The 18,699-nt window shown below is 40.4% G+C and overlaps 1 protein-coding gene across 2 annotated transcripts; it reads right to left on the bottom strand.

Moving 5' to 3' along the window:
• Positions 1–7,154: 7,154 nt before the first annotated feature.
• On the bottom strand, positions 7,155–17,518 carry csnk2b (casein kinase 2, beta polypeptide). 2 transcript variants are annotated; one of them, XM_085148218.1, is made up of 7 exons: positions 17,362–17,518; positions 16,644–16,725; positions 15,173–15,275; positions 14,442–14,557; positions 12,918–12,993; positions 12,340–12,529; positions 7,155–9,306 (listed from the first exon to the last, which is right to left on the bottom strand). In XM_085148218.1, exons 2-7 carry the CDS (start codon positions 16,713–16,715, stop codon positions 9,216–9,218), a joined length of 648 nt encoding a protein of 215 aa, XP_085004344.1. In that variant the 5' UTR covers positions 16,716–16,725; positions 17,362–17,518; the 3' UTR covers positions 7,155–9,215. The 2 variants fall into 2 exon arrangements, with proteins under 2 accessions (XP_085004344.1, XP_085004345.1); XM_085148219.1 differs by lacking the exon at positions 17,362–17,518 and adding an exon at positions 17,187–17,335.
• Between the last annotated feature and the right edge of the window lie 1,181 nt (positions 17,519–18,699).

The following is an 18,699-nucleotide window of genomic DNA, read 5'->3' as shown; positions in this document are numbered from 1 at the left end:
TATGTATGTATTTTTGGTCATTTTATGAGTTTAAGTGGCCTCATCTTTAGACACTTATTATATGTTACAGTTAACAGAGTTGAGGGAAGTCAAACAATGTTTGCTTTATTATTCCTAAAAATTTAATTTAAAAAGTCACTGGATGAGTGAGACCTGGTAGTAAAATAAAGTTGTGATGTTCATTTTCAAAAGGATACTGCCCTGTATTTTGAGGAGTTTACAAAAGTCCCAACACAAAGAGTACCATATAGGATAATTAAAATATACTTTCCCTAATAACTAAGAATAAATAAATTCCGTTCAGCTCAGTATTAATTTTCATCTCTTTATAAGCTTATTGGTTCAGTTTCTGTTGGTCCGTCGCAACAATCAGAGTTTCTAATGTTGCATCATGGGAGAATAATTTGCCCATCCCTGGTTTAGAGCAGCAGCAGATTTTTTCGGTTTTTCTTTGTTACTGAAATACAAAATCACTGAACGAGAGTGGATTTCTGCTCTCTCGTGCGGTGTTATAAGATACAGTACTGACATTCGTAAGGAGGACATGGCATAATGTTACACGTCTGTGTCAGCTTCTCATTTGAAATATTACTTTTCTTCTAATGAGCAGACCTGTTATTTCACAATTACTTCATAATCTTACGTGTTCAAATTCCAAAAAATAATTAACATAACAATTTCTGGGAGGGCAAAATCCCTTTGAGCTGGCTGACACCTTAAAAGAACTTAATGAGAGGTCTTCTGGTGAAGGCCCAGTTAAAGCATCAACTTCTCTCTAGTAATGATACTGTTATTTCCCACAACCGGATGAGGGTTACACATTAGTGACACACAACAAACTGAGAGATATTTAGCCCCACCTGACAAACAGGTGGGAGCAAAAAGAAAAAGAACTGATACTTGATTTTTTTTAAAGGGTTTATTTCAGCTTTCCCATGTAATGGAGAAAGGGACACAGAGCTACTTTTCATGCTTTGATTAAGATCTCTCACATCGATTGCTGGAAACATAAGTAAACATCCCTATTAACAACTTGTTGGAGAGCCTTTAGCTATTTTTCAACAGGTAGGTGATGGCAAGCAGCAACCTCCAGAGCCGATGCAGAAGTGCAAAATAAACTGATGTTGATTTTTGAACAGAACCACATTTTATCAGTAGTCAGTACAGAAACATTGGGAAATAGGCTTGCAGAATTTTCCCCTATAATGACCCACGCCATGCAGCCATTTGTTAGGCAAGTCTGATGTGCACCGAATGGCTACTTTGGCTTGTTTCCAATAAGTGCTAGTCCTCGAAAATCCCTAGAGCTCAGTTATGATGTCGCACTTCATGGACCTTGGTTTGGGTTTCTGCACTAAACTGGTTTGTGGGGATACCTGGGCAGGTGTAAGCTATTAGCAGTGATTGAATGGTTCTCTAGTGTGGTGGGTTTTGTCTTAAGTGGACTCTCTTACACTCTGTAAGTATAGCAATGTGAAATTTTGTTGTTTGCTAACTTCCAACAAAATGAATAACAATAAAGTTGTATGGCATGTGGTTCATTTGAGCTTGTGGGTTATGTGTGTTTCTTTATTGTTATTTTTGTTTGTTTTGTTTTGTTTTTTGTGTGTGCGCTTTGCGGTTAGAGTGTTTGACTTGGGGACATTTCCAGCCTAACTGGGTTACATGGGTTATAGCCCAGAGCTAATCTGCATGAAAATTGGGGTTTTGTGTCTACACACACATAAACAGATAATGTTCTCGGAGCTAATATCAAAACTATGGAGCCTTTCATTCATCACAGCTGGGATAGTTAGCATAAATATATACTCACTGGGCAACTGATCATGTACACCTCGCTATTGCCAGGTTGGACCCATTTTTGCCTTCACAGCTGCTTCGGTTCTACATGGCCCAGATTCAACGCAGCTCTGGAAATATTAGTCAGAGATTTTAGTCCATTTTCACCTGACATTATCAAGCAGTTACTGCACAATTGCTTGTTGCATATCCATGATTGGAATCTCCTGTTGCTGCACCTCCCAAAGGTGCTCTATTGGCTTAAAATCAGATGATTGTGGAAATCATTTGTGTGCAGGGAACTCACTGTCATGTTCAGGAAACCGGTTTTGAAAAAAAAAAAATCCTGTACAGCTTTAGGCCACCGTCAGTCTGATAGGATGGATGTCAAATTCTGTTCCTTACATTCCAAGTGTTACAATAGAAATCAAGACTCGTCAGATCGTGTTGTTCTAATCTTCTGTTGCCCACTTTTATATCGACATATCTTTGCTGTGCTTACGTATAAAGGATACTGTCTATTATTGAGCACCAAGATTTATTACAAACCTTAAAGCTCTTACCCACAACAGCATGTTGCATGCTCAGGTCTGAGTTGACTAAGTCACTGGTTCATTCTGATTTATGAGCCCATTCTTGCTTTGATCCCATCTTATTTACTGACTTACATGCATAAAAAAAGCAAGAGAAGTTATTGTCCTCAGTCTCAAGACTTTCTTTGGTCTGTACTGAAAGTTTGCACTGAAATTAGAAATAAGGGCAGCTTTGTTTTCCTGAAATTAACAAAATCTTAACTGACCTGTCTCACTGAATCACCTGAAAGAAGTTATTTAAGGCCAGCCTGAATAATAGTACCTCTGTTTTGACACAGAAATGATATCTATCATGCTTCTGTCATGGACGCGGTGATGAAACAACTTTACTTTAGTTCAAACTTTGAATGGTTGTGTTATTCAAGCAGGTCTCGTCTTGCCCAGAATTTGTTCTCCAACATATTTCTGTTTGCTTGTCTGCAAACATGCAATTAAGTGACAGATGAGCAGTCTTGGGTGGAGGAAGTTCCTAGCAGTTTTTTAACATCGCTCACAACATATTTGTTGGGTTTTGTTTTCTTGTTTGGTCTGTGTGGTTGTTTGGGTTTGTTCTGCAGAGGAAATAGAGGAAAATTTGCCTTCTCGCTGCAGGGAGAAAGAGTTATGAAACAGCATCTTTAGAGTCATGGTTTTGAAATGCTTTGGTGTGAGGGAGGTTGTTTGAGCCCGGTGAAATGCCTCTATTGTTTTGCCCACAGTTTCTCAATTCCTGCAATTTGGAAAGCGGGCATGTGGTAGAAACCAGCCAGAGAAATAACAGATGAAAAGGAATGTCCAAGAGTGTGGGATAAAAGCCAACCAGGAACAAAAAGCAGAAGCAGCAAGATACATTTAGAAGATAAAATATCCAGTTTAAAAAGAAAAAAAATAAATATAAAGTATGTTTCAGATAATCAAAAATGCCTTTAGTATTCCCTTTACATCTAGAATCATGTGTAACTACACAAATGGAAGCTACCATTTGTGTAGTCATGGGGCTTCACTTCATTGTATGTATAAATACACCTTTGTCTGGGTGTTTCAGGTGAATGACAAACAAAGAAACACTCCAAGCAGCAGTTCATTTAAGAGCACAGCTAAATAGGGTGTAACACGAGTGTCTCTCAGTTACCCAGAGGATACATGCTACAGCCTTGAATCTGTGGTCTGTGACAGTCTGAGCACGCAGATCACTTTTCAAAGCAGAGTATCTAAGCATCTGTGCATCTGTGTGAAGAAAGACTTCAGTGGTGTTTTGAATGATGTTTAGAGCACCACATTTTAAGCAACCCGATTTTCTCAAAATAATGCACCTTTGTGGTTGTACAGGTCTTAGAAAAGGTAGTTACACAGCAGCCGTTTGCCACGCTGGATGGATTTACCGTACCTTCATAAGCTCTCCTCACGGTTTGTTTTTAATATTGCTTATGTGGACAGTTTGTTGAGACGCTATAAAATGACTGAACTGAACTGAGCTGAAGCAATGCAGCAGGTGTGCAAGGTTCATGTCATGCCTCACTCATAGAGGTTTCTTAGTTGCCACATATGATTCATTTCATTTTATGTCACTTCTGATGGGAAGCGGTTTTTGGATTTGGATTTTAAGGGTCTGAGTTGTTTTTGTATTCATCAGCTGAGAAATATTAGTAAACTGTGTCCTATTATTTCTAAATCTTTTGTAGAGATTGTTCTTCGTGCTTTTCTCTTATCTCACCTGGGCTATTTTGATTCACTCTTTACCTGCCTCAGTAAAACTTGCATTGATCATCTATAGATTGTACAGAATGCAGAAGGTTCCTTACCTTCCCCCAAACGTTCTCGTATCACAATTCATTTTAAAGTTCTGGTTTTCACCAATGGGACTCTGCATGGTTAAACACCTACAGTGAACTCTTACAGGCATGTGTCCCAGTAGGACTCTGATGTGGTCTGATCAGGGTTTATTGTCCATCTCCAAATCTAGACTGAAAACTAAAGATGACACCAAAGATGAGACCTCCCACACAAAACACACAAATGAAACTGTTCTTGATACACATTTAGGTGGTTTTAACATCTTTTTGTACATGATGCAATTCCTATTGAGGCTGCAGGTAATTCCAAAAGTGTTGGAAAGGCAAGGCCAGTCAGTTTGTTCCTGCTGTGTACTGAAGACATGTTGTTTGCGTATGAGATTACAAGATGATTATGAGGAGAGACATCCAAGTATCAGCTTGAATTCCCTGGTATTTATGTCTTTATACAGTTACTGGAAAAATAAAGCACGCCCTCTGTCAGTTCTCGTCTTACATATCAGGACCCGAGGCCAAACAGTTACCAAGGGAAATAAATCTGATCCACAAATTCCAGAATCAGACTATAGCAGACAGAGGACTGCTAAGTGTGTTCCAACAGTCTAAACACATTAACTCCACCTTCCACATACCTGCAAAAACACCACCATCTGCAACCAGAATGAGACCTAAAAACCAGGCCTGCAGGTGCCCTTTATAGTCAAGCTTTGACTCTTTTTTTTTGGACTTCTCTTTTCCTCTCACACTGCTGATTTGTCTGCACTAGCAGTCTCTTCCTAACCTCTGTTGCCAGTATGCTTATCCATAACTGTGACTGGCTGCTAATGTCACCCTTTCATGTGAACATGAGGGGGGAAGTCTATGATAACAAAGCGAGCTGATTATCTAGGCCTGTGATTGAAAGGATGTTTAACAAACCCTATTTCAGGAAGCTATCCCTGCTTCCTGAAATAGGGTTCTGGCGTGCTTGGAATCATTGTCCCATTACATGATCCAGTTTCATCCAAGCTTTAGCTGTCAGGCAGATGGCCTCACATTTGACTCTAGAATACTTTGCTATACAGAGGACTTCATGGTGACTTATTCTTAGTTTATCTTATTTCTGTATAGGTGTATATGTGTATATTTGAATTTTTTCATTTTTATTTTTACAGTTTGTACGTTTGATTCAGGAGGACGATATTTCGTCCCACTGTATGCTTGAGCGTATATTGTTGGGATGACAATAAAACTCTTCTTGACTTCGCTTGTGGCTCCAAGACAAGCCTAGATCGTCACCATGGCAAACAGTTGGTATGAGGTCCTTTGTGCCGTTTTCTCCAAATGTGGCTCTGTGCATTATTGCCAAATATCTTTGCCTTGGTTTCGGCTGTCTATGACAATGTTCCAGCCAAAACAATTCATACTTGTTTCTAATTGTGCAAGCATGAACTTTACCATTTAACATGCTAGCTGCGGCCTGTAGAGTCTGACATATAGCTCTTGATTTCTCTGAGCATTGCGCAGTCTGACTGAACTGACTGGAGCATGGTCCACTCCTGGTAAATCACTGAGGCATTTTGTTAACACACCTGGATGCTACAGACCAGCAAACTGCCAAAACTTCTGCTTTTGTGGTGGTGGTCACACTTGGCTTAAATCCCAATAAGTAATGTGTCTTGAGAGTGTTTTGAACATTGCAGATGACAATGTAACAGCAATTATGCGGAAAATAAAACAAACGAAGAAAAATCTGATGGTTTTTTTCAGCTAAACGTGCATCCAGCTATAGAGGAGTGACATATAATGTAAATAAAAACAAATCCTTGCCTGAAGTGGCCTTAAATCCCCCCCCCAAAAAAACATAAATAAAAGGGTACACAGACTGAAAGGTGTCAAGACATTTTTGCAAAGTACAGCAAGCAATGGAGCTCCAGAGTGAATCTTCTAACAAAGGGAGATCATTTTTAATCTGTAACACAGATTTAGACAGGGTTTTGTTTGTTTTTGTTGAAATGCATGTGTCCTCAGTGTCTGCGGTGAACATTTTTTCTTAACAGCTCGATCTGCTTTAGAGTGACATCATGAAACAATTTTTTTTTTTTTTTTAAAAAAACAAAAAACAAAAAACCCTCAGATGAAAATGGTGCAAAGTTGACTCTGGGTGTGGCAGCGCAAAGGGCTTGATATTTCACATCACTACAGTATTAGGAGCTAAACTAACCAGATTATTCCTGTGGAGACAGTCTCAGGGCTGCTTTTGGCTCCCGGGAAAACAAACTACTGTTACAGAAAAGTCTGTTTTTCCCCCAGGGTCTGTACGTCTCAGCGTATTTCAAAACAAAGTAGGAGATTCCTTTTCACTGGGCTGAGTTGTAAGAGGAGGAGGAGACGAAGGGCAGGTCCCGGGATGTGGTTTGAGGTTATCCTGAGTCATGAAGGAACCTCCTCTGGAAAATCTTACATGCTATGGTCAAATGAAGACAGCTCAGTCCTGCCACTGATTTAGCCAGACGTCTGCTGTGCAGAGGGGAAAAACACTGAGTCACACATAAATACGACCATATCATGGTGGCTCAAGATGTCCTGGGTGTCTTTTCAACTTACCCCGAGTGTGCATACTGCATGGTTTATAACTAAAAGATGTGTTTTACTCACTTCTAGCTCCAAATACAATTTTTCCATGTCCCTAAAAGTTCATTTAAGAATAACCACAGAAGCATGACTGAGATCTTATGACTTTTTTCCATGAAATAATTGTTTTCTGCTTGTGTTAGACCACTGCCGCTGTTGTTCAGTCATGTGAAATGGCATCATAACCACACCCAAAAGCAAGACATCCAGCCCTACCTCCATCACTGAGGGAAAACACCACATTAGCTCCAACATCAAGCACAATTCGGTTAGTTTACAGTCACTCTGCATAATCCTATTCTGGCTGCTTTAAGTGGATGAAAAGGACTCTCTACTGACTCTGAGTGGCCAGAAAACGTTGGTGCTAAATAATAATAAAGAGGAGGACAGAAAAATATGAAAAGAAAATAGAAGTTTATTGAGAATTCTGAATCCTGCTCACCCGTCCACAGTAGCAGAAAGAATACAACAACACAGACAAACAATTAGTTAAAATCTGGACACAGAAATAAGTTTCTCTTGTATCATGAAATCCAAAAGCAAAAATCTATCGCAGTCATACCAACATAAGACAGGAGTGGAGGGAGCTCCGCCGAGTGTGTGCCCCCACTGTTTAGGAGACGCCACCTGCCTCCGAGCCCAAACATAAACAAGAAAAGAAAGACGGTGCTGTGGTGGAGTGAGCTGAACTTCTGAGGCCCAGGCAGTTTGAGATGCGAAGACTGATTTCTCATGTTTATGTTAAATCTAAAGCTACAGACAGGAGGAGATGACTAGCTAAGCTCTTCCGAGACTACGAATCCCTAGCTTGGCTCTGATTGGCAGTAACAAATCCACCTACGGGCATCTAGTTTGTTAAACAATGTAAACAGAATTTGGCCTTTTTAAACCTCTCATCAGTACCTTGTGATACACCAGCTCTGCATGAAAAAAAAAGAAAAGCACCCTTTAGCATTTTTACTACTCTCTTTGTGGCAAAACGTGTTCAAAAAGTGCGCCGTTGTTCACTGACTTAGTTGTGTGTGTGTCTAATGAGGCTTATTCAGACTTTATAAAATGAGAGTAACATTATAATTCAATGCCAGTACAGGTGAGCAGTCTGAAGAGGAATTACGTGAAACTTTATCCGCAAACTGAAAAATATATACCATCTACATACTGTTGTGTCTTTTACTTGACCCCTTTGAAAGCCTGAATAAGAGCTCATTTGAAGTAACACACTGATATCAGCACACTGGAGGTCACACTTCACACTGCTAGTCATTATTCTTCTGGTTTTTGTTCTGATTGAAACAAACTTAAGCTCGCACAGTTTATTAAGGTGCAAACTGCTCATCGTGGTGAAAACCTGGAACTCCATGGACTTTAAACGGGTTGAAACTGGCACACAACCGCACACTTAATGAGGATTTATATAATCTGAGCGGACTCAGCTTTGTTGCTGATCTGTAACCACTAGAACAGAGCCAGGATATCTGCTTCCTTATTGAGAGTTTAAGCTAACCGTCTGCCAGTATTTGCTTCATATTTACCATAAAAGCACGAGCGATATCGATCTTCTCATCTAATCGCTGCCAGAAAGCAAATTTCCACACTATCCAGAATATTCGGCTGTTTCTGTATCAGAGATGAAGCTACACAGGAGGGAGGGGTGGGTGACAGTATAAACCTGCTTCTGCAGGACGTGATGGGTAGAGGAGGGTGTTGTTGTTTGACACACGCACAGACAGCTGGACAAAAGACACCAACTTGTTACAATTATCTGACAATTCATAAATTGTCTCATTTGACCTATTTCTATTTCATCTCCTCTAACCATGGAAAGAAAGAGAAAAATCAGACACTCGAAACGACAGAAACAGCTCGGGTGTTTCTCTCTACTTTAAGGCAAATTTAACAACGATGAGCCAAATTTTACAAATCAAAAACAGGAGGGGGAAATAAAACTGTCTCTGCGAGTGCCAGCCTCCATCGGGGTTAGGTGGGACTAACGGTGGAGACGAGGCATCGAATGACAAAAGGTTTTACCACCACCTTTACCAAACTGTGCCAAATACACAAAGACACTGATCGTACTCTGGTGTCATCCACCGACGACATAACTCCCTCCTCTGTGCTCACAATGCGATTGAACAGAGCCCCTGCCATGTTCGGCTTCCTCTTAGCTTGCCTTCTGTTTTTGGCACGGAGGAGTTTGGTAAGGAACGTCTAAAAACCAAATGTGTGTTTGTCTTTAAGATCATGGCTGTGCGTTTTTTCTCTCACTCACACTCAAAGGGGAAAAAAAGAAAATAAAAGATCTTTTCATTTGCCCTAATCTAAATCAAAATAATACAGTCTTCTTCAGGGTGAGGAGGGGGCACATGAAGAGCTTTGAAAAATGCAGGTGACCCCTCTCCATCCTATAATAACTCTTTCCTCTCTGGCTTCTCTCTCTCCCCCCTCAGTCCTGGGCGCTCTAGCGGATAGCCTTGACGGGGCTCTTGAAGCTTGAGGCGGCTTGCAGCTGCAGCTGGTAGGCCATCGGGTGGATCTTGAACCCATAAAGCCTGAAAAGGAAGAAGAAGAAAAAGATGATGACGATGTTTAGACTGATCAGTCATGCATTTGCTTTAAGGGAGACGACGCTGACATTTGATGACAAACATCACACCACCATCTTGCTTACAGCAGCACTAAAGTGTATCACTATTAAATGGCTGAATCTTGACCCACCTTCATATAATATGTGGATTGATAAAGTAAGAGAAATTTACCAGATGGAGGAAATAACATATGCTCTGCGGATTCAGAGAGAATTGTTTACTGAGCGTTGGCGACCCATACATGCTTTACTGTTTCAATAATTTAGCATAGGTCTGTTTCGTTGTGTTCATTAATGGCTAGATTTGTCACATGTTATTTACTATTACATAAAGTTTTTGTTTTGTTTTCTTGTTTTTGTCTGTTTGTTTGTTTGCTTGCTTGGGTTTTGTTTTGCTTTCCAGTTTTGTTTTGTGCTTCCTAATTGCAGTTCTTATTTTAATCTACATTTCTGTATTGCGGTTCCTGTAACTGTCCTACTTGTGAACATTGACAATGTTGTAAATTATAATAATAATAAAAAAAAAACATCACACCACCCTGACTGTGTTCTATGTAATACAAACAGACAGCGTATTGACACAGGATCCAGGAAAGGATGTGCAATCCTTGACATATAGTCAACCTGTGCACGTAAGTACATTTGAAATAAAAAAATATATATATACACTTTTCTCCTGTGCAAATATTAACTTGATGAGTATTTTTGTGACTAATGACCAACAGCAGGGAGAACTAATGTCAGAAGGCGACAGTGGAGGCGCATCATCGGCCACCAGGGTTATAAACACTCCTAATTCAGTTATATATGCATAGACTGCAAAGCTGGCCTGGATGCAACTCACTGCTTCAGATTTCATGACTGCAGCTACACGGAGGGCTGGATTCTTTGTGGGGGGGTTGTTTGTTTTTGGGGATTTTTGATAAATCAAATGAAACGTATGTCCACTTTTGAGCACTAGGGACTAGCTCAGGGATGTCAAACTTATTTTACATCGTGGGCCACATACAGCCCACTCTGAACTTAACTGGACATTTAAATATTTAATCCCTGAGATTTCTTTAAAATAAGAAAAAATGCAACTTTAATAATGCCATGTTTAATGCAATGCAATTTTGAAAAACAAAAGTAATTTCTACAGTAGAGTAAAGTAAAGTAAAATGCTATGCACTTGTTTTAAAGCTGTCCAGTGGGCCAGATTGGAATCTTTGCTAGGCCAATTCTGTCCCACAGGTCTTATTTTTGACACCGCTAGGCTGGCTGGTTAGAGGAACTGATGGATTTAAACAAAACAACTCAATATGAGAGCCCTGAAGTCAGGCTGTGTGACGTTCACAGCAAGTCGGGCGGCAGCGCAGAGGACCGTAACACAAATAGGAAGAGTAAGCAAACATGTCAAAGTCAAAAGGTACCGCCTGACTTCATAGCTCAAATAACCAGCTGTGTGTGTCTGTTTGCATATGTCTTTGTCTATGCATCAAAGGACTGCGAGTGTGTAACACACACAGACACACAGTCCAGCAGGTTAAACAGTTAACAAATGGGATTAAATGGCAAAGAGAATGACAGAGTAAATATAAATAAATAAATGGTAATTGGCCTGTATTTGTATAGTGCTTTTCTAGTCCCTAAGGCTGCTTTACACAAGCAGTCATCCACCCATTCACACACACATTCACACACTGGTGATGGCAAGCTACATTTTAGCCACAGCCACCCTGGGGCGCACTGACAGAGGCGAGGCTGCCTGACACTGGCGCCACCGGGCCCTCTGACCACCACCAGTAGGCAACGGGTGAAGTGTCTTGCCCAAGGACACAACGACCGAGACTGACCAAGCCGGGGCTCGAACCGGCAACCTTCCGATTACAAGGCAAACTCCCAACTCTTGAGCCACGATCGCCCTATATATAATATCACAAAAAGCAGCACGAGAACATAGAAACGGGCTGCGGTCTCCACAGCAGCCGAAGGGACAACATATTCTTCTTAACACTGCAACCTGGTTACGGTAAACAGTACAACATGCAGACAATGGTCTCCAAGGGCAGGCACAGGATTAGTGGACAACCACGCTAATCTGCTGCTAATCCACCAAGAGATGCAGCAGGTACTAACAAACACAGAGAGACTAAACATTTTCTGCATTAACCACACACACACACACCCACACACTCCCACATTTCTATAGAAACAAACAGGAACATACATTTCCAGTGTTGTCCATCTGGGACGGCATCCCATACGACCGATAACGAGCTGCTGTGTTTTATGCACGCACAGGCAAATAGTCAGAGCTAGATAATATGTTGTTAGCATGGAAGTGAGTGAAGGCAAAAGCTCAGTAATGTAAACCACCAAATTAAACCAAAGAAACAGTTGGAACAACAAACCTAATGAGCCAACGCCAGAAAAACAGCTAAAGCTAAAGCTAATGAGAGACACAAGGCAGCAGGCTCAGTACGAGCCTCAGTATGAGCAAAGAATCAAAGCAGTTACTGAAAAAATTATGAAAAAGAAAGAAGGGTGGATGCTGTCTTATCTGGCGAAGTTATAAACATAAAAGTAGTAACAGATATTTGTTTTGTTCAGTAAATCTGGTGCACTGTTATTGTTCTTTGAAAGAAAATCTTAATCAGCTGCTCACACTGAGAAAAATCTGAATTGTCAGAGAAAACTGCAATGGGGGCATCTCTAGTGTTCATATTAAACCATATTATTGTGCAGTTCTGAACTTCACATATTTTGGGCCCTGACACTTTAAAATTAAAATAATAACAATAATAACAATAATAATAATAATAATAATAATAATAATAAAGCATGTATTTAAAACACTAAAAACTGAAAGAAGCGAAGCCAATATCATTATGGAAACTAAGAAAAAGTAGAACTAAAATGAAAACAAAATCAAAATAATCAGTTACAAATTTACAACAAATCTGCCTACAAACATCAGCAGGAGGTGGAGTCTTTACAGCTGAATATCAACGCTAACCTTGGAACAAACTGGTTGGCAGGCCTCTTGGGCCTGTACTCGGGATGAACCATGAACAGCATGTGGGGGAACCCGGTGCCAAAATAAGCTCCATCTGTGTGGTGATGCCTGGAGGACTTGGGTGTGTAGACATCCATACATTTGGGGCAGTACAGCTTCACCATGGCCTCTCCTGGGATGTCTGACAGGCCTGTGAGAAGTGTGGAAGAGGAAGAAACCCATTTAAGTATGAGATCAAGACACCCGAGATAATTGACAAACAATCCCTTGTGGATCAAAGTTATCCTCACCTGCAGGAAAATCAGCATTTGTTTTGTACTGATTGGCACAGCCAGCCAGATACAGCTGCTGTGCCTTTTAATCACAGATTTAAAAACAAGCAAATAAAAACAAATTTCCCCAAAACTAAATATCACACCCAAGAAGAGTTCCTGACTAACTTCACTGCATCGAGGAGAGACATGCAAGGCAGGGAAGGGCAAACTTTTAGTCACTCATGAAAGCTGTCTGCCACCTTGTGGTAATCCTTGGGTAACTGTTTGACACATGCATGAGGGCATTCACATCAGTTTACTCACCAATAGGAAGCATAGGCTGATTCTCACAATAGACCCGGGGGCAGTAGCCAAAGTCTCCCTGCTGATACTTCTCCAGCTGAGCAAGCAGAAATGAGCCCAATAAAGAGTTAATATATGAACAGAAGATATCTCCACATCTCATTTTAAAGTGAACGTTTAAAGGCTGCTCTGCAATCCTGGGTTAATTCATATCCTGCTGTGTGGAAAACAACATTTGAACCTGAAGTAATTTTGACATGACTGAAATTAATGGGTGACTGTGCTAAAGATTAAAAAAAGCAAGCAGACAATATTGAATGGACTCTTGGTGGCAGTTGTAGGGAAAATGATTGCTTAAGTCCCAGAGACGCAAATCTGTCACTAAAGAAAAACATCCATTCCACATCTATTTGGTAAAAACTTCCCGCCGTTGCTAGCATGCTGCTGCAGTTCGAGTTGTACGGAAACAGTGAAAATTGTGACGCAAACTGGAAAAGGAGAAGGGTTGCCTTTAAAGTAAAAGCTTAATTCTATGTTTCAAAAAGCAAAAACTTTTACCTTAAAACGCGAACCTTCTCCACCTCTATTTGGCTTCACACTTTTTCTTACAGTTCAGTAAATATTTACACACAAACATGGAAAACTACAGGTAATTGTGGCAATCACACTTCCTTTACAATGAATTTCACCCAGCTAGAGTCAGAAACCTCCAGGAACTACTGACAACCGTTCAGGCAAAATGTGCACATGATAAAACTTTACTAAAGCAGTTTTTCCACATTAACATCTTGATGATTTCCAGAGAATCAGGCTGGAACATTTTCCACAGTTGTGCTTTTTTACATGTAGCCCACAGCAGGAAACAGTCTGCTTTAGATGCATTTGCACCACAAGGACCTGTCTGCATGGAGCACAACGGCCTCTACTAGGAAGTTAACACACTGGACTAGCAGTATTGCTGTTCTCACACTGGTGTAGCATGAAACCATGTGAACTTTGCACAGGAGAGCTGTGCAAATTTTGTGTTTTGTTTTCCTATGCACATGTTGTTGTTGTCAGTTTGTCGAACATGGTCGTAAAAGTGTAATACTGTCATTTTGCATTTTGAACACATTTAATTGTGTTTTCCTAAATAAAGTAGAAGATAATGACTAATAAACAGGAAAGAATACGCCGTTATGACAGTGTGGAGGAGGAAAAGAATAAAGAAAACACGGTCTTTACTTTTTATATCAGCACCATAGGAAGCAGTTGAATGATTTGTTTTCAGCAGTAAAAAGCAGTGAAGCTGAAAGATTTAGCATTTTATGCCGTTCCCTCAGACAGACAGCTTTTCATGTCTACTTTTATCTTCTTCTGAGGGATGAACCCACCCTCTGCTGCCACACTGGACATTATTTCAGTCAGGACTTTATAGCTGGGAGAGCTGTTCTCCCAACCCCCACACACATTCACATCTCAACAACACTTTACTCCATTACAAGTGGAGTAAAATCTGACTCAAACAACATGTAGAGACAGAACTGGTGGATTTTTGGCACCTACCATCTGTGCAATGCCTCGGTTAGTGAGGATGTAGCGTGCATGGATGAGGCCGTACAGCATCTCAGCAGCCTGCTCAATCAGGTCGCTCTGGTTGGGATTGTCCTCAAGCTCCTCATCTAAAGAAATCAGAAACAGGGAAACTACTCACGCTTTTGACAGTTGGAAAAAACATAAATTTATCAGAGGAAAAGGAAACGCTGGGAATAAAACAGAGAGACTGGGACACATTATGGTTTTCTAAAGGTGCTCCAGGAATAAAAGAGTATGAAACAAAGATGTTCTGAGCAAGTTTGAAAAGAGAGAGGAAACCTGCACAAAGCACCTCAAATCAAAAGAAAGCCGAGATCAAATGTCCCCTCTCATTATTTGTTAATGACAGAAGGAACACATTAAAAGCTTAGGAGATGTCACAGACATGAAACACTCGCAGCTCTTTTAGTCTTACTTCCTGATGTCTGCTGCAGATGGGAGGTGATAAACAGTAATACTTCTGCATACAGACAACAAACAATAAAGCGACTTTCCACTCCCCACAGCAGGCAGCTCCTCGTGTTTTATTTGGCAGATTTTTAGGCCAGATTGGTGATACAACCCCAGAGGGGTTTGTGTCTCCTTCCGGGATCAAACTGGGGATCTTTTGCTTGTTTGGCAAATGTGTCACACAAGCAAACACTGACATACCTTATTTACTTAAAACTGAGAACAATGAGTCAGGAATGCAACATACAGACCTGGTTCAAGGTCCAGGATCATGTCTAGAGCCTGGCGGTAGTGTGGAACCTGCTCATTGAGCCCAGTTAGGTTGAATTTGTCCTGGATGTAGTCTTCATCCACCTGTCGTTGGAGAAACCACAAACCAGACTCATTTGAGGAATCAAGTAGCTGTAAGAACAGAACTCCCTGAAAGTTGATTCTGTTCATCTGATCGTAGCGTTTTCAGCAGGAAAATTATTTTAACAATCCTCAAAATGACTTGTTCAGTTTGAAACAGATCCTCCGATTTCTTTACGAAGCTGGATGTGTGATAAAACATTTCTCCAACTGACAACGCTCCTCATGAACAGAAATCACTTTCTGGGATTTCCTTACCTGGGTGATTGAGGATCCATCAAGACAGGAGTATGAACTGTTTAACCCTTACAGTGACTGTCCCAGACGTTTTTTGTTAATTTATTACTATTACTGTGTTGTTGATATTTTTTAACTTTTTCATAGTTTTTTGTTTTGGTTTTTACACATTTTAGCATTTCTGCACAAAATATTTGAATTATTACACATCTACACACAAGATGTGTACTCTAAGTCCAGAAATGCACACGTAGGATGTTGCCTTTCTCCAGTTTAGACTGCTGGGAGAAAACCCAACTGTACACCAGGTAGCTGTAATAATTTGATAAGCAGGAGGGTTTTTTTGAAGGTCTCCATCACTTTACTCTAAAGAAATCTGTGAATTTTTCCTCTTTTGGTAACAAATGTTATTTCATTTTCTCATTCTGGCTGCTTTCTTTAGGTGAATCATCAGTCTGCATCTCATCCTATCCCTAACATCTCCCTCAGTCACACCATCCCTCTGCATGTCCTCCTTCAAAACATCCATGAACTTGCTCTGTGGTCTTCCTCTTTTCCTCCTGCCTGCCAGCTACATCTTCAACATCCTTTGTCCGGCATATCCACTATCCCTCCTCCGCACGTGTCTAAACCATCTCAGCATCATCTGTCTCACTTTGTTCCCTCACCACTCAATCTGAGCCCTCCCTGATATACTCATACAATACAACTTCATTTATATAGCACATTTAAAACCGAAGGCACACCAAAGTGCTTCACAACAAGGTTAAAACACAAGATATAAGATAAAAGGCTATATATAACACAATACAAAAAACCCCAAAAAGTACAGACAAAATAAGAAATGAAACATTAGAGCATAGTTTAGAAGATAGAATTACTGGGTACTCATAAATATAAAGGTGGTGGGTATTTATACTGTGGAATATTGGTAGAAGATAAATAACATAAGGGTAAAATACAGGGGATGTGCACTAGCTAATTCCTATCCCTGTCCATCCTTGCTCTTTTTCGTGATAATCTTAGCAACTGCTACTCTGCCACTACTCGGTCTCCAAACCATGCATGGCCTTATATCACAAATAACCCCTGACACTCATGTGTTGTAAAAATATGTCCACCTTGCTTCCTCACCTCACAGAAAAACTCATTCCCCCGCAGCCCACAGAACCAGGAGATCCATGAAACCTCTTCTGAACTGCTCATCTCTGAAGATCTGAAAACGAAACAGTAAATTATGAGTGGGGAAAAAGCCAACATTCAACAGCTTCATATTACAGTAGCTAGGTCTGGTTTAACGCGGCACAAAAAGAAGCTGTTCATCTGGTGTGAGCACCTGATTAGCATTGATGCTAACCCCTGGAAAATAATGGGCTATTTCTTGTTTTTCGATAACGCTATGAATGCAACACTAAGTGTTCACTCACTAAATAACAGATTTAACCGATACTTTCGCCCAACTGGACTGTTTGTTAGTCATTTATTAACCTTTTCTTGTGAAAAGAGCATAAAAGTATATCAGTAACAGTCGCTGCTCAAGATCTGTAAAGCCAGCTAGCAGGTTTTACCTTCTCCCTGCCGTAAGGGTAACTTTTAAAGTTTGCTTTATCACATTTAGCGCAGATTTTCTGTCTAAACGCGTCTAATGAATAACAAATGGGCTAAATCCGGCCTTACATGTATGCTGTAGTCCTGCGTGCCGGGTAACGTTAGCATGCTAAGCTAAAACCAGATGAGCGTCAATATGGCGCCTGGTACGACACCAGGCCCCGGAGCGGAGGTCTGCCGTGGCTCTTCTGCCTCTGCGCTCAAACGGCTCAACGGAGTGATATGCGTAACAATGCTAACTTACCCGGCTTTCAGCTTTAACAATCCCGAAGAAATCAACAGATCAACAATTTAGCAATCTCACGGGTGTAAATAAGATGGACACCACCTCCCAGTTCACCCCGTAGGTTACGCTCTTCCTCTTCCTCCGGTTTGCCGTCGGAAGGTTCAAGACTTATCGGTGCTGCCGCTCACTGTTCAGTCCCGGTACTGCATGTTCGTGAAAAGGCTGTTTGGTAGCCCTCTTTTCCATCCTGTCTCGCTTTTTACAATAATAATTTATAAAAGTATATAAAATATGACCCGTTCAAAGTTTTTTTCTGATAACCATCTACTAATGAATACATCAACTTCCATATTATTCTCATCCCTATCCCTAGAATTCTCCTTTGACATATCCATGAATTGCTGTTGTCTTGCTCCTCCTGCATATGTCCAAACCATCTCAGCCTTTCCTCTCTTTGTCTCCACACCCCTCCAACCTGATCGGTCTCTCTCGTGTACGTACTCATTTCTGAACTTATTATCACTCCCAATGAAGTAATGACTAAACATTAAAATGTTTGTCATGAAACTTGGACCTAGAAATTTTAAAGAAAGCACAATTAAAATTTACAAATAAATGTTTTCTTCTGGATAACCATTGTTTGTATTATGGCTTAAAAGTGAGATTGAATCACAGTAAATATAAAGAAAAAGGAAAAAAAAGCTTCAACTTCAGATGATTGTTCTTTCAAATCATTCATTAACCACCATCAAAAATAATCTCATGTCGAGATAAAAGTACAAGTAACCTGCACCTTGTACATTTATCTCAACAAGAGCCGTTCATGTACAGTTATTAGACTAAATTAAAGTGGAGCTACTGTCCTGACTTTCAGCTTATTTTATGCTGGGCCTTAGTGTAGCCTGTGAGTTCATCCTGATTGGCTGCCCCTCATAAGCAGAAATTTTAAACAGCATGTAGGTGTGACTTTTGTACTCTGTCAGACATCATACAAACCATGAATATACCATGAATAGAACCCCCCCCCCCCCAAAAAAAATAAATAAAAATAAAAATAAAACAAAATAAAAAAAATAAAACAAAACAAAACAAAAAATTGGACATGTTGTATTTAGAATAGTCTGACTGCGGAAACAAATCGGTTGCTTTTGCTCCCTCCACTAAAAGAAAAACAAAAGTTCAGGACAAAATATTCTCATTTCACTAAAATCCTCCAGGAGGAGCAGAGACTCCTGTGAACTGCGGCCGGATGAGCTAAAAATGGACCAGACGCCGCTTTTAGCGATGTGGAGGACGTGCTTCTGAGACGCTCCGTGGCACATCTTGTGTAATTGAAAGCAGCTCTGTGTACTCCTG

Source organism: Neolamprologus multifasciatus, chromosome 22, assembly GCF_963576455.1.
Source record: "Neolamprologus multifasciatus chromosome 22, fNeoMul1.2, whole genome shotgun sequence".
Classification (NCBI taxonomy): Eukaryota; Metazoa; Chordata; class Actinopteri; order Cichliformes; family Cichlidae; genus Neolamprologus; species Neolamprologus multifasciatus.
This window is presented reverse-complemented; position numbering and strand designations above follow the sequence as displayed.

Coding starts and splice junctions, on each gene's coding strand:
- csnk2b (XM_085148218.1), bottom strand. CDS start 16,715: ATGAGCAGTTCAGAAGAGGTTTCATGGATCTCCTGGTTCTGTGGGCTG. Junction 12,994..14,441: donor ACCGAGGCATTGCACAGATG/GTAGGTGCCAAA, acceptor CTGCTTGCTCAG/CTGGAGAAGTATCAGCAGGG. Junction 12,530..12,917: donor TCAGCCTATGCTTCCTATTG/GTGAGTAAACTG, acceptor CACTTCTCACAG/GCCTGTCAGACATCCCAGGA.